This window comes from Chlamydomonas reinhardtii, chromosome 8 (assembly GCF_000002595.2).
Source record: "Chlamydomonas reinhardtii strain CC-503 cw92 mt+ chromosome 8, whole genome shotgun sequence".
NCBI lineage: Eukaryota > Viridiplantae > Chlorophyta > Chlorophyceae > Chlamydomonadales > Chlamydomonadaceae > Chlamydomonas > Chlamydomonas reinhardtii.
In genome coordinates, this window is record NC_057011.1 from 1830432 (window position 1) to 1845372 (window position 14941).

Genomic DNA, 14941 nt, shown 5'->3' on the forward strand with positions numbered 1-14941 from the left:
AAAATGCCTAATTCTTAGCGTTTTGGGAACCCCCCGGGAAGGGGTACTTGGCGAGATTCGGGGGCCGTGTGCAGCCCCACCACACCCGGAAAAGTCCAATCTTTCTCACGCGAGGGCCTGCATTGGGGCCCATCTCTTGCCGCTCCCCGAAGATGCAAGCCCTGAAACACGCTGCACACTACTGGGCCCCAGCCAACAACCTGCCCCTTACCCTGGCCCATCACATCACGTCGCAACCCATCCCCACACCCATCCCAACAAACTGTTTGCTGTCTGCTTACGGGTCTGGGCATCGGCTGCACCCTACGGGACCTCGCCAACCTGCGTTCAACCAGCCATGCACTCCTGCTCTGCCGCTGCAAACTGTTTGCTGTCTGCTTGGGGTACGGGCGTCAGCTGCACCCTATGGGACCTCGCCAACCTGCCTGAACCCTGTCCCATCACACACCCATCCCAACACCCACTGCAGCCAGCAACTCGTCGGTACAGTACCTCCGGCGTTCAACCGGCCGCGTACTCCTGCCCTGCCGTTGCAAATTGTTTGCCATCTGCTGGGTTCTGGGAATCAGCTGCACCCTACGGGACTTCACCAACCTGCCTTACCACTGTCCCACCGCACACCCACTGCATGCCCACACCTCCCCCAAAAGCCCACCTCCCCCGCAACATTCACCTGGACAAGCAAGATACTACCAGCATGACACAACCTGTCTACAGGGCGCTACATGACGTTTGAAGTGCCAAAAGCTTGCCTGTGTGAGGTTTGGCGAGTGTGAGTGGGTGCCAGGTCGATGCGTCACGTGCAGGTCATTGAACAGGGGTTGTCACCTTTCTCTGTAGTCGCTATTTCTCGCCTCACACTGCTGATGTTCCATTCCCTGCGCTGCCGAACGCTAATGCATAAGATCACAGTTCCTGTAGGAGGGAAGGACAAACCGCATGTGACAGCCCAATCATCGCGAAGTGGGAAGCGTCAGTACACTCGAACTGCAGTTTATCTTTTGGGTAAACCTCACAGCCGGTGTAGCGTTCGTTCATATTGCCTGTTGGATAAGAGACTTATAATACTTGACTCGGTGGCTTGACTCATTGTTTGTGTCACCTCTCCTGGAGGCTTGCTACATATGGGAGCGCTGCTACAATGAATAAGAATGAGCTGGAGGAGCAAGCTACGGTAGGTTCCTATGGCGTAATCCTCGGAGCTGACAACCCGTCGCATGAACATTCCTTGACCAAGCTCGCTTCGATGTTTGCCTGTCAACAAACTCCTCCAGGCACGGCTACTCGAGGAGCCCAAGCCGGTGATAGACGCCAATGACGTCTTTAGGTGAGGTCAGCGTGTCGGGATTTCGGTTCCTGAAAACTACCGTGCCCACCCCGAGCACGTCTTCCTTCTTGTATCATGCTCGTCAGGATGGCAACCTGGTTAGGGGGCGACGCGGAAATGGAAGGGGGACAGGAAGTTAACGCTTCTTCACACCGCATACGATCCTACGGTGGTTCGCTCGGCATGTTCGCTTCGCTTCACCATTCGCTCTGCGTCACCTCCAGGCCAGGCCAATAGCTCCTCCGCCCTTCCCTTCCCCTCGGCTCACACGTAACCCCAGGGAGGCGCGCAAGCTGCACGCAAGCTCGATGGCGTTCTACTACCAGCAGCCGACCCACTCGGCCCGCCACCTCCGAAGGCGCCAGTCCAGCGCGCGCATGCAGTTTGCGTCAGCGGCCCGAGGCTTATCAAGCGCTCGATTCAAAGACACTGCCGAGCACGCGCACGTGATGCTCATGCAAGCCACCGACAGCGATGAGGAAGGGCCGGCAGGCCTTCAAGCAGGCGCATGCATGCCGAAAGCAATCGTGCTCAAGCCTCGGCCTGCGTTTGGATCCATCATCGCCCGTCAGCAGGCCACCGCGTCGCCAGATACAGTTCCCAGCGGCGGGTTTCCGCACAAAACGTTTTCGCACGCAGCACAAGACACCAGCAGCTGCAGCGCCGTCGCCGCCACGACGGCAGAGGGCGACGCCAGCGCTGCAGCGGCGGCTACGACGGCCGCGGCGGGTGCCGCAGTGGCGGCATGCCGGCAGGGCCGGGCATCCACCCCCCACGAGACGCTGGAAGCCCTGAACGCGCGGGTACAGGCAGAAGCGGAGGCCGCGGTGGAGGCGTCCAAGCCGTGGACGGCCGCGCCCTCCACCGCCAAGGCCGCGCAGGCGGCCACACCTGGGGAGCTGCAGGAGCAGCTGGAGGACGCACGCGCGGCCGCGGCGGCGGCCGCCGCCGACGCAGAGATGGGTGCGCTTGCGGACGCACTCTGGGGCCAGGAGCGCCGGCGGCACGCGGCGCTGGTGCCGTTGCTGTCGTCGCTGTCGATCGTGCGGCGCGGCGGCAGCGGGTCGGGCAGCGGGGACGAGTGCGGCGAGCGCAGCCAGCGGCAGTCGCGGTGGAGCACTGCGGCCGCCGGCGAGGCGCCTCCGCCGGAGGGCGCGCAGGAGCTAACGCTGTCGGACTTCCCCGCCTCGGCGTTGTCGGGCGTGCCGGCGTCGCCTCGCCCAGGTGCCGGGTTCCCGCCGCCGGGTGAAAGTGCCCCCTCGAGCGAGACCTCTGCATCGGCGCCCATCGCTCGCGCTGCTGCGGAAGACTGTGGTGCCGGCGTGTGTAAAGGCGCAGCCGCCATCAGTGACCAGCTGGTGTTTACAGGCCACGCCTCGCCAGTGGCTGCTGCTACAGCCGGCGGCAGCCTGGCCGGGAACATGCCAGTCGTACCCGCGGGCGCATCGGGCCGCGCCCGGCGGCTGTCTGCACCGCCGCAACTGCAGCTCAGCATCCCGTCGTGGGCCAGTGATGCTGCGGCAGCTGGCGACAGCGCTACTGGTCTGGCAATGGCCATGACGTCGCCGAAGGTGCAGTGGCCGCCGCCGCCCCTGCTGGCTGACGCGGCTGGCGGCAGCAGCACCCGCAGCAGCCACCGCAGCAGCGCTATGGGCAGCGAGCGCAGCTTCGGCATGGCTTCGCCGGTGCCGTCGGTGTTCCCCTCAAATGCCGTAGCGCCACAGCCGCGGCCCCAGTCCCGGGCCTCGGCCCTACCCTCGGTGTCGACCGCCAGAAGTGCCTCGGCTGCATCTTCGTTAGCGGGCTCCGCCGTCGGCGTCGGCGGCACCGGCGCCGTGCCGGCCGTGCGGCGGTCTGCTTGGCAAAAGTCTCCATCACCCAAGCGGCCCCTGCCGTGCGCGGCGCAGGCGACCCCGGGCGCGGCGGCGGTTACAGACTCTGTGCCCACGTGGCAGCAGCCGGTTGAGGGGAAACCGTCCAGCAAGGCGCGCTTCAAATTTCAGCTGTTTTCCCTGTTCGGCCTCACGTCGCGCTCATCAGCTGCACGCGTGGCAGCCAGCAGCGCAAGCAGCAGCATGGGCGGCAGCGCTAGCAGCTCCGGCGCCGGCAGTGGCGCGGATGGAGCTGCACTGGCCGCGTGTAGCGGTAGGTCGCAGCGAGTGGACGGTGGCAGTGGGAATGCTGGTGGCGACGGCTTAATAATGGTGCCGGGGCTGCATTCGGTTGCTGCCTGCTCATCAGATGACTCGGATGACGAGATGATGGCGGCAGTGGTGCGCACGGGCGCCAGCTTCTGCGTGGGCAGTGGGCAAAGGGGCGAGAAGGGCGGTGCTGCTGGTGGCGCGCTGCACACGGCGGCGCTGCTCAGGTCTGGCAGCAGCTTCACGGTAGCTTCCACCGCCCAACAGCGGCGGCTGGCGGGCACAGATGCAGCATCCCTGGCGCGGCGCTGCACCAGCAGCAGCCGCAGCATCGGCAGAAGTAGCCTGGCGCGAGATTCGCAACAGCAACAGCAGCAGCACTCGCCCACCGCGGAAGGCAACGGCGGCGGCAGCAGCATCTTCGCCAGCGCCGGGCGCCGTGTTCAGCAGCAGGCGCTGCGGCAGTCCGTGCTGAAGCGAAGCGCGGTGGCGGCGGCGGCCGCCGCCGCGGCGGTCGCTGCGGCGTCGCCGCCGGAATCTCCGACGGCCTCGCCAACCCATCAGTCCCGAGCCTCCTCGCCCAAGGAAGGCCAGTCGCGTGGAGGGGCTGCAACGGAGGGCCAGGCGCCGCCCGGCAGCGACCAGCAATCGTACATTGGAGCCGTCGGCGATGCTGGCGCAGCATTGTCTGTATATCACGTCAGCAACGCGCTGAGCCCGGAGAGCCCTTTCGGGTCGCTGTTCGCCGCCGCCGCGGCTGGCGAGCATGCGGCGGCATGCGCTGACGGCGGCGATTGCAGCGGTGCAGGCCCCGGACCCCACAGCGCGCCGTGCACCCATTTGCCGCCCAGCCCGCAGCACTACCGCCAGGGCGACATCCTCTGCGCTCCCTTTCCAACGCCGCGTGACGCCAGCATGGCAAGTATGTGCGACAGCAGGCGCCCTGCGCCGCCGCCAGCCCGGCAGCAGCACCGGTCCCCACCACGTCGGCTACCGCTGCGCCACCGCAGCTCTGGCGCCCAACTCCAAGGCTGGTCGTCCATATCCCACACAGCCGCCTCCTCCGCAACCGCCGCCGCCGCGCCCCATTTTGCGGGAGAAGTGCGGAGCTCTGCAGCAGCAGCAGCAGCAGCAGCAGCAGCAGCAGCAGTCGCATCAGCTGCGGCAGCCTTGATTCCACAACACAGCGCGCGCCGCCGCAGCATGGACAGCGGCTGGAGTGCTCGGCCCGCTACCACCGCTTCACAAGCTCCGGCATCAGAGGCTGACGCTCGGGCCATTCTAACGCGCGTGGCCCGAATCGCGGCCGTGCCTACCGGTGATGCAGCGGAGCCGGTATGGGAGGTGCGGCCGCGTGACATGTATGCGCACGAGGCGGACGAGATACGGCTGATCCGGGTACGAGCGCGGGCGGCGGAGGCCACGGCGGCACAACGCGACCTGTCGCGGAGGGCCCACTCGACGCATGCGGAGTCCTGGCGCCCTCAGGGGCCGGAGTGCGGCCACGCCTTCGGCTCTGGCTACAGCCACGGGATGCTGCTGTCGCGGGCGGCGACACCAATGGCGGCTGCGCCGCAGGCGGGCCTGCACTCGCCGCCAGCAGCAGGAAGAGCGGCGCCGAGCTCGCTGAACGGCTCCTCTGCAGGGGACGGCGCGTCACTTGCAGGCTGCCCATCCCCATTCACGCTGTCAGCCGTTCCCGCGGCTGTGGCCACCGGCGCTAGGATGGCAGGGCTGTCCGCGGCGGCGCCACTTGTGCCGTCCGCTCTACTGTCCGCCAACTCCAGCGGCATACATTCGAACCGGCCCACGCCGTCCTTCCCACGGCGCTCCCTCGCGATGGGCAGCGGCAAGTTTGCGGCGGTCTTTGGCGACGATGGCGGCGCGGGTGGGGGCTCAGTGACCCATACCCTGCTGGCCGCAAAAGACCCTTCCGGCGGCGGCCTCCTCATCAGCCCGCTCTGCTCCACGGCTGCCGCAGATGCAAGTGCTGGCGCCGGCGCCATGACCTGTGCGGTTATCCCTGGCCGTCCGGAGGATCCAGAAGGCTACCACGACTCGCCGCTGGATCCAGCAGGGGCCGAGGGTGGCGCCGGCGGCCACACCATTCCACACCTGGGAGCTGCGGCCCCTTATTTCAGGTCTGCGGACAACACTGCGGGTGCTTACCAGCAATGGCAGGGCTCGGCCGGTGTAGCGCCCAAGTCGGGGGAGTCTAGCATGCGCCGCCGCAGCAGCAACGGCGGCAGCACCGGGGGCTGCGCGGTGGGCTCGGACGCGGAGGGAGGCCCGGGCTGCGGTGACGGCGGGCACAGCGGCACTGGCCGTTCCATTAACCAGGGGCCCCTGCCTGCCAGCAACGGCGGGCTGCGGGGCCCGTCTGGCGGGGCGTGGCCTGCAGCAGGCAGCAGCACGGCAGCGGCCAGGGCCGCGGCGTTGTGGCGAGCCGCTGCGCCGAGCAGCGGTACGACCAGCCCCCTGCAGCTGGCTTCTGCCAGCTCCGCACGCCTTTCCCACGGCGCTCTGTCGGGCCTCGTGCTGCCGCCGCCTTCGCCCCCTGGTTGGGCTGGCGGGCAGCAGGCGAGGCTGCTGCACCAGCAGCTGCCTGGACTGCAGCAGCTGCAGTTTCCGGTGCGTCGTGGCAGCGTGGACGAAACAGGGGCTGCAGGCGCCTACCAGCAGCAGCAGCGCCTGCACTCCGCTCACCGCCGCGCAGGCCCACAGTCGGCGCATCAACCTCGACACACCACCGCCTCACCGCCGCCGCCGCCCACCTCGTTAGGGCCGGCGAGCGTTGGCCTCCGCCCCAGTAGCCGCGAGGCCGGATACGGCGGCGCTGGCCCACCAGCCCTGGTTGGTAGCGGTGGCAGCAGGCGGGCGTCTACAGGCAGCCTGCCGCCGCGGCACCATAGCGGTAATCCGCTCTACGTGCGGCAAGCCGCAGGCAACCTGTCCCTCCGTATGGGGGCCGAGGCGAGCCTGAACGCAGCCGCGGCCGCGGCCGCGGTCGCCGCGTGCGGGGACGACGATGACGACAGTGACAGCGACTACGATATCGGTTACGGTGCCATGGAGCTTATCCCAGAGCGCGTCGGCAGTAGCGGTGGAGAGACCTCGCCGCCGGCTTCACCGCGGCTTGCAGCTGCTGCGCCCGCCATAGCGCAACAGGGGTTGGGCGAAAAGGAAGGCAAGGAGCTGGCTGCAGCGGGGTATGCGCTGTCCACCACGGGGACCCAGCGTCCGGGCGCTACGACCGCGGCACGATATCACAGCGACAGCCACGGCACCGACACTGGCGGCATCAGCAGCAACGGCAGGCTCAGCCGCGAGATCGACAATGGCAATTTGCGTGGCGGCTTTGTGGGGCGGCTGAAGAAGAAAGCGCTTAGCCTACTTCGCCGCAACGCTTAGCGGGGCTGCAAGGCTCCGCATGCTGGTCGGGGCATGTGTCTTTCCACTGCTAGCTTATTGGGCTGGTGTAAGCGTAGGAGCTAAGTGTGTAGCAGAACCGGCAACTATGGGATGTGTCGTAATAAAACGTTCTTGCGGCTCTTCACGTACAAGTGCCCGCATCGTAGTATTTTATTTTTGCGGCTGGCTGCCTGCGCAACCTTCCATGGCATGGCCTCTAGTTTGCTTTGCCATGTGTGCTGGACACTTCCTCATTGAAGATGTGAGTAGCATGAATAATATATGCCTCGACGCTGTATCCGCAGCGGTTCGGCAACAAATGCGCCAGGCCTTGACAGGTACGGACAACCTTAAGTGAGGTTTCTGCGCCACAGGTGCCGCCATCATGGCAACAGTGCTTAACTAGTAAGAATCATGGCACGCAGGTGTCGAAGTATCCGGCGTTGTTCATTTAATGATAGCTGCGTTCTCGGGTTCCTCGACCATGGCCAATGGTGCAGTCAAGGATTTAGTACATGCAAGCTGTTTGCCTCAAGTTTGGAGTTGCCTGTGGCTCGGCTGAGACAAGCAAACACGTCGGCACGTGTGTCAGCTGCTGGGCAGTGGCGAGAGGAATGACAGATGCGTCGGGTATAATAAAGCTGTTGCATGGACAGAAGGAATAACAAACAGCAGCGTGCCGAGGAAGCTGCTGTCATTCATTATTCTTCGGTTATGGGCATCTTGGGCAACACGTGGCAAGGCGCCTTCATGCTCCGGGAGCAACGGAGTGCTAGGTTCTGATTTTGTCGTATTTAATGGGGCATGAGTGCATGGCATGCAAAGGTGCAGGCGTCCAGCGCGTGGCGGCTGACTGGCCAGGACTGGCTGGGCCACAAAGTGAGGTGTCTCAAGGAGACGGCCCACGTAGGTTTGACGGAGTGGGCAAGGGAGGAGTAGCAAGTCTAGGTGTGGGAGAGCAGGGTTGCGGCGGAAGAGAGTGCGACATGGGACTTGGAGGTGTCACTTATTTCTGAGGCCCATGCACCGTTGTGTGAAGAAAGCTTGAGGTGCAACCCACCCATGCCAGGGATCTATACGGTGCTGGCAGTGACGAGACTGACGACGCGTTCGGGATGTTGCAGTCGTCCAGCGGTCCAGGGCAAGGGCAAGGGCCCTTAACAGCCACGACCATAATAGACACTGGTATTTGAGTGTCAGCATGACAGTTGGACAGGTACAAGTGATGAATCACATAAGCGATCGCATCATGTAAAAGCTTGCAGTGGAGGTGCCCACTCACGCCACTATGGTTCCATCGCCACAGCGTGCACGCACCTCAGGCCCACCGTTTTCCGCGCAATTGGAAAGTGTGCCAGCGGGCGGCACAGTTGACCGCGCGCGGCGCGGCAGCGAGCGATCTGCATGCTCCACTGTGCCGTCACGGCGCCGAATGGCGGCGCCGGCTTCTGTCCGGGCGGCGCCGCCTTGCCATCCAGCCATTCGTCTCCCGCCACGCGCACGAGTAACGTCGGCGCTGCAGGTGGCGGCGGCAGCGGCAGTGCAGGTGCAAACAGCGCATATCCCAACCAACTGGCAAGCCCGCTGGCGCGGTGCCTGCTGTCACAGCGCCCGATTGACCCGGCTGGCATCTTGGCAACAGACGCAGGCGGCGGTGGCGGCGGCAGCGGTGACAGTAGCATAGATGCGCTGCCAAACGACGGCAACAGCCCGACGCGACTTGGCCCCTCGGTGACAAGCGGCGGCATACATGGTGCTACCGTCGGCACTGCGCGGTACCTCGCGCCGTGCGCTGATGAAGGAGAATGGCCTTGATTGGCGGCAATTGTGGTGCCGAGGGTGGCTGCGGCGGCTGCGGCGGCTGCGGCGGCTACGGCGGCTGCGCTGCATGCGGCCGGTGTAAACAACAGCAATGCGTTCCACCCCAGCAGCTTCAGCAGCGGACGCCGGCAGCACCTATTGCTCGTGGGCGTGGGCGGCGGCGGTGGCGGCGGGGGCAACAGCCGGAATGCGTCGTCGTTCTCTGGCACACCCATCGTGGCCGAGGTGAGACTGGGTGCAGGTGGGCTGGGTGTGAGGGTTTTAGGGATCCAAATGTGGGCCTCAAAGCGGAGTGGCTTTCCGCTGATGTTCCTGTTTCCGGCAGTCTCTGTGACTTGGGGCCTTTCTAAGTGCCCACTTGCCCTGCTACATCGCTCACAGCTTAACGCTGCTTGTGCCACCCCATATAGATTGCCGAAGCTAACGTCCAAGCAAGACTCCGAAGGCTCGGATGCAGAGGACACGGCTGCCACGAGCCACGGCAACAGCAGCAGCCGCAGCAGCGGCAGTAGCGGCAGCCACTGCAGCCGCACAGGTGCATGCAGACGGCGCAGCGGGGGGCAGCCAATGCTGGCGGCTCATCAGGGGGCAATCTTGGGGGCAATTGTGTCTCCAGGGTCTCCACCCCTGTGTGTCAGGTGGTGGGAGCGGCAGCGGGCTGCGGGCGGGACTCACCTCGACTCAGGAGCGCGGCCGTGCCTGTTGCTTTCAGAGCACCCATGTTTCTGAAGGCATGGGCGGGGGATAGCTGGATCCAATCGAAAGTAGGATGGGTAAGATGGGTTTGTGTGTGCCATACTGGTGAAGGATGATTAACAACGAGTCAGGCGATGCATGGTTCATCAGGTGGTTGCATCTGCTCCAAATCAAAATGACCAGTGTCGCTGTGCAGTCTTTTAGCTGAGTGGATGCCTGCTTGACTGGCGTTGCGTTCTTTGGTCGGTGACCCTGTATGTGTTACCGGTACGGGAAGAAACGCACGCATGCGCCCGCCGGCAACTGGCCCGATCAGCATACCGTACGGTACTTGCCCACGGGTCACGGGTTCGCCTGTAAACCCCTTTGGAGTTTCCACCCATGGAAGCCTGCTGAGATGCATTGTAAAAGTTGGCATGTCTGTGCTTGATTGAGAGCACGAGCAGGTGGTGTTTGCTGAGTGCGGAAGACGCAGAGTTAAAGCATGTGGGTAATGCATACCGTATGCATGTGTGGGCCAGGGCCCGGCCAGGGCCCAGCACTCCAGCAGGCTAGCTGGGCAGCTTCCAATTTAGCCTCCGGTCAGGGGTGGAAGCCTCCCCTGTCTCAGGCTGTCCGGCCTGCGCCGCGTTCTGCGGGCGCCCTGCGGCCCGGTGTCTGCGCAGTGGGCTGATGACTAACGCGCAGGGCTGCTCCCCCTGCTAACGTGTGGGAGGTCGCAGGCCAAAAGGAACGGCGAACACCCACAGGTGGCATCTGCTATGAGCGAGGAAGTCAGAAACGGCCGCCACCACGCGCTTTGCGCAGGCCTGACTGACTCATTCGCTTGCTACGAACCTAAACCCTAGACTGACACTGTTGCACGCCTTTACGTCCGAGAGGTAAAAGCTGACAATGCAACCATGCGGCATAGAAGCGCGCGCCAACGCGTCGGCGACGTCATGGCCTGGAACATAACGGTTGGGTGCATTTCCACCGTCTTAGTGATGTGAACCTTCATGGGCCCCCAACGTTACTACAATGCGTGAGCTTTGCTGCGGCAGTGTACAGGTTGACAAGCAGTGCACCGCTTCTTGTCCTAGAGACGGCCGTTGCAAGGGCGCCACTACATCTGGAATCGCCGAGCACGTTAACGCGGGCACGCCCCATCACAGCTTTAAACAACCTAAGATTAAGGCTATCGACTACATAGCTTTTAGGATAGTTCATCTCACAGCGACCTACTACGAGTGTCAACTGGTCGATACACAAGACTTGGGAGCACCGACGCATGCCAGTGTCGCTACTATAACGGCTTGGAGGACTCGGTCAAAGGTACGTGGCACAAGAGCTAAGCCGAATCGGGCGGCGACGTTCCGAAAGGCCTGCGGCCTTGCGACGTTTGTGGCTGCTCGCAAGCGCCCCTCCACATTGCGGGGCTTTAGCATAAGACGTTTGAATCCTGATACTACCAAATCTTGGAAAGCCTGGAGAAGCTCCGGACGCCGCGCATTTGCGGTGACTAACCGTCAGGCCGACGCGCAGAGCGCAACATGCGCCACGACTGCAGACGCTGAATCTGTTGTCACTCTCATGATTTCAGGCGGCTACTCCTGCCAGGCTTGCCTGAGGCGAACCTCGCTTCGGAGTCGAAATTCGTCGCTGCGCTACCTCGCGCACCAACTTCTGGGGCGCCTTGGCACTGTCAGCTACCAGAGGTACAGCATGAAGCGGCAAAGGCAGACAGGGCCAAGCTCCGAAGTCCACGTCGGCGGGCCACACGTGCCGACTGACACGGAACCGTCCGAGGTACGTCGGGCTGATTACTCCGTACTCTAGGGCCGCGCAGTGAACGCTTACTTTCTTCGACTTTCGGAGCTGAGAAAGAAAGCCGCTGCAGCATAGGCTGAAGATTATGTATGCCTCAACGACGCCTAAAAGCTTGACACGAACACACGCACGCACGCGCACATATTGCAGGCCTCCCCGATGAAGAGGTCCTCGCGCATTGCCGCGCGTCGCCTTGCGGCGGCCGAGGCGGCCGACGCGGACTCTGGTAGCGGCAGCAGCACGCCAACCGCCATGCAGCGCCGCCACAACGCCACAGTGCGTGCGGCCCCCAGCACCCCAACCGCGGAGGGCCGCGCCTCGGGCTCCCCACAGCCCGGGGCTCGGTCCACAGCTTTCCAGGGCGCTTGCTGGGACCCATCGGCACTACCACCTGCACTGCTACCGCTGCCATATGGAACCATCTCACAACCGCAACATCAGCTGCAACAGCAGCAACAGCAGCAGCAGGCGTCCATCCCTTCCCAGCCGTGGCGCCAACAACAGGACTCTAGCGACATGCTGGCGCCGCTACAGCAGCTGCCGCCGTCTACAGAAGTCGCAGCTCCTGTTGGAGTGGGCAGCAACGTCGGCAGCAGCACATTGCCAGGATGGCTGGCGCAGACACCGCCAGGCGCTTCCGCCGCACCATACCTGCCAAGTTGGGGCAGCTCTGGAAACCCTGAGCGCGCCGGCATGAGTGGAACTGGCGGTGGCAGCGGGCTGGGTGAGCAGCCTTGGAGCTGCCAGACGGATTCAGCGCAGAACTTCAGCGAGGCTCTACAGCCGCCGCTGCTTCCGTTCAAGCGGCTGTCGTTGTGTGGCTCTCCCCAGGTGCCAACAAAACAGCTGCAACAGCGGGGCCAGCAGCACGTAGGAGCAACAGCAGAAGGCAGCACGGCGTGGGGCCGCCTGAACGGCGGGGGATGGGAGGCGGGGCCGAGCGCGCCCCCAGCATCACAGACCCTTCAGGGCTGGCCGCAACAACATCCGCAGCTGATGCAGTCGCAGCCGCAATCACAGTTGCAGCCGCAGCACCCGATGCGCCCCCGGGGCACAGGCCAGTTGCAGCTGTGCGACAGCGGCACCAGCTCCGGCTTCAGCTGCGGTGGCAGGAGTGACATGGGCATGTGCACGGAGGCAGGCTCGGGCTACAACCGCAGCAGCCGCAGCGACAGCAGCGGCAGTGACCGGAACTTCTTTGTGTGCGGCAGCGGCAACAAGCCTGCTGCTGGGCAAGACGCAGCTAAACACGGACTCAGCTACCCAGGCCTAGCCGATAGCCAAGGGTGCAACAGCAACGGCAATGCTCAGACACTGTTTTCATGGCCAGAGCGCGCCTCCAATGATGTCGGTTTGCGCAGTTCGCTGCTGCAGCCGCTCACACCTGCGCGCGACAACGCCGGCCGCTTCGGTGGTGTTGACAACTTCCGGGGCCAAGGCGGCGGCATGGAGGAGGAGGACGAGATTGCCCTGATGCACCGCGCGCACGATGCCTTCGTGTGTGACGGTGGGGCCGAGGGCGGTGCGTTTCTGGCCGCGCTGCTGGTAGTGAGTGAGCGGAGGGGCGGCGTGGAGCGGCTCTGAAGATGCACAACGCTGACTGGCGATCTGCCGATGATGCGCACGCTAGCTGGGCCACTCCTGCTGCGCGTTGGGCCTCGGTGCCCCTGGCTGGGGCTGGGGCTGGGACGACTGCAGCTGCCAGATGTACAAGGTAGATTGACAAATGTTATGCATGCGCTGGATGGCGGGCCGGCAGGGTGGCTCCACACGCACTCAAACACGTGTACATACGGTACTGCGGCAAGCAAGTTGCAATTGTTGCAATGGCCCTCGCGGGTGCGCACAGGGCGACACTTAGGGCCCGTAACAGGCGTCTTACTTGTGCATGCATGCGCCGCTTGAGTAAGTAAACAATGCGGTGTCTGGCAGGTGCTTGCTTGTATGATAAGGGGTTTGGCCTCGCAATGAAGTTTTGTTGGGCTAAGAGTCATGATGCTGCTCTGCTCTGCACGGCACCGCGCACAGCGGCGGCAAGTTTTTCCCCTGGACGCATGGCAGGTACGAACCGACCCCGGCTATGTCCGGGAGATGAGTTAGACGCTTGCGGCCTCAGACTAGAGAGTGGCGTGGGCTCAGCCCATTTTTCCCTTGCGAGGAAAAACCACATAATGGTGTCCCGGGGAACGAGGGCACGATGTCTGTGTGGGCGTGGTCAAGCAAGGGCGCGCGTGGTTACCTCGCATGGTGTGGCGGTGAGCAAGGGATGTACTGAACTCATTCCAATCCCACCCCCCGTACACGTTCCTGTACACGTGTTTGCAAAGTCTGGCTAGGACGGGATTCATGACGGATTAGTTCGCAGTGCGCACCCCACGTGCGCCCGTGTGACCGATGAATATTGTACCGGATGCCACGGACGCATGTGTACCGTATGCAGACTCGCACATGCGTTTCATGCTGTTGAATACGAGCGGGCGCCTCAGCACAGTTGGTTAGATGCGTCCAAACGGGCGTGTGGAGCGTGCCAGGCAATGTTCTTGGCATTAATATTCATCTAGATCAGTGTGCGCATTGAGCAATTCAATGAGTGTCGTAGAGTGGACTGGTTGGGGTCGTGTCGCCGGAAAGGCACGCAACAGTACATGGCAGCTAGTCTGCTTATCATGAAGACACACTTAACGAGCAAGTATGCGCACAGGAGGCATGAAGGATGGGGACATGAGAGTTGAGCCTGGTTGAGCAGCGGCAGGAACCTTGAGGTATCAGGGCGTGGGCCTGCGGGCATGCGCAAATAGTCACGGCAGTCCACGCTAGATGGAGCTTCGTGTCCGCGGGAGCGTCATGAGTGGCAAAAGGTATAAACTGTGACCTCCAGATTCTCGCAAGCAGTCAGGTTATGCCCAGGAACGGCGCTCCCAAGGTCGCTCCCGTCCGGAAGTTTGCCTTGGGGCCGCTTCTCACTTTTTTCTCTCTTGACATTGAGCCAAGCAGCTAAGGCAGGCCAATTTGATTGTGTTGCCGATGGCACTACAAAAGTAGGAAAACGGCAAGAAACGGGCACTCGGCAAGATGGACGGGGGCGATAAAATGCGGAACCGGTCGAATCCTGCGTGCCAAATCACTCCGGAATCCGGATTGCCTCATACCGTAACCTTCTACGGCACCACTGCCAACGCGTTATCTGCTGTGTTATGTAACTATCGAGCAGCAGTAAGGCGACCCAGTCGCAGTCTCTGGAAAGGCAGTTCAGCAAAGCAAGGAAATGCGTTGGTAAGTGCGTTGTTTGTCCTCAGGATGAGAGGAAAAGGAAGGACTGTAATTAGTGTGCTTGTCCTTGCGCACAATTCCACGGGGCTCGTGTGCGGAGCGCCAGCATTATGAAGTTTGAGCCGAGCGTCTTGAGCTTAGGTGTACAAGCGGCGCCGAAACGGCCCCCTGCAGCTGTGTGGCAGGCGCCCAGGGCGGGGTGTGCCTCAGGGTTGCCCGCGGGGTTGCCTGCGGCGTTGCCCGCAGGGCGACGGACGGCTGCGATGTCAATAGGACCAGGCGCGGCAGCTGTGGGGCAGTGGAGGGCTTGGGGTCAACCTGGATCGGGTGTGTAGGCGGGAGGCCTGTCTGGGAGGCTTCCGACTCTGGGCCCAGATGGCTGATGCCATTGGTTCCAGGGGCAAGTCGGGCCCCGGTTAGGGTTTGGCCCCGGGCCGCGAACAGGGGCAAGCGCGACTGCCTTCTG

The 14941-nt window shown here is 63.4% G+C and overlaps 3 protein-coding genes across 3 annotated transcripts; all 3 read left to right on the plus strand.

The window, feature by feature from the left end:
• Positions 1-911: 911 nt before the first annotated feature.
• On the plus strand, positions 912-8794 carry CHLRE_08g366650v5 (uncharacterized protein). Its single transcript, XM_043064945.1, has 3 exons — positions 912-1174; positions 1275-1327; positions 1608-8794. Exons 1-3 carry the CDS (start codon positions 1142-1144, stop codon positions 6877-6879), a joined length of 5358 nt encoding a protein of 1785 aa, XP_042921946.1. The 5' UTR covers positions 912-1141; the 3' UTR covers positions 6880-8794.
• A 47-nt stretch (positions 8795-8841) lies between these two features.
• Positions 8842-10383, plus strand: CHLRE_08g366676v5 (uncharacterized protein). The gene is made up of 3 exons (XM_043064946.1): positions 8842-8925; positions 9111-9235; positions 9432-10383. Exons 1-3 carry the CDS (start codon positions 8888-8890, stop codon positions 9446-9448), a joined length of 180 nt encoding a protein of 59 aa, XP_042921947.1. The 5' UTR covers positions 8842-8887; the 3' UTR covers positions 9449-10383.
• Positions 10384-10451: 68 nt separating this feature from the next.
• Positions 10452-14336, plus strand: CHLRE_08g366700v5 (uncharacterized protein). Its single transcript, XM_043064947.1, has 3 exons — positions 10452-10710; positions 10979-11184; positions 11356-14336. Exons 2-3 carry the CDS (start codon positions 11101-11103, stop codon positions 12787-12789), a joined length of 1518 nt encoding a protein of 505 aa, XP_042921948.1. The 5' UTR covers positions 10452-10710; positions 10979-11100; the 3' UTR covers positions 12790-14336.
• Positions 14337-14941: the final 605 nt, after the last annotated feature.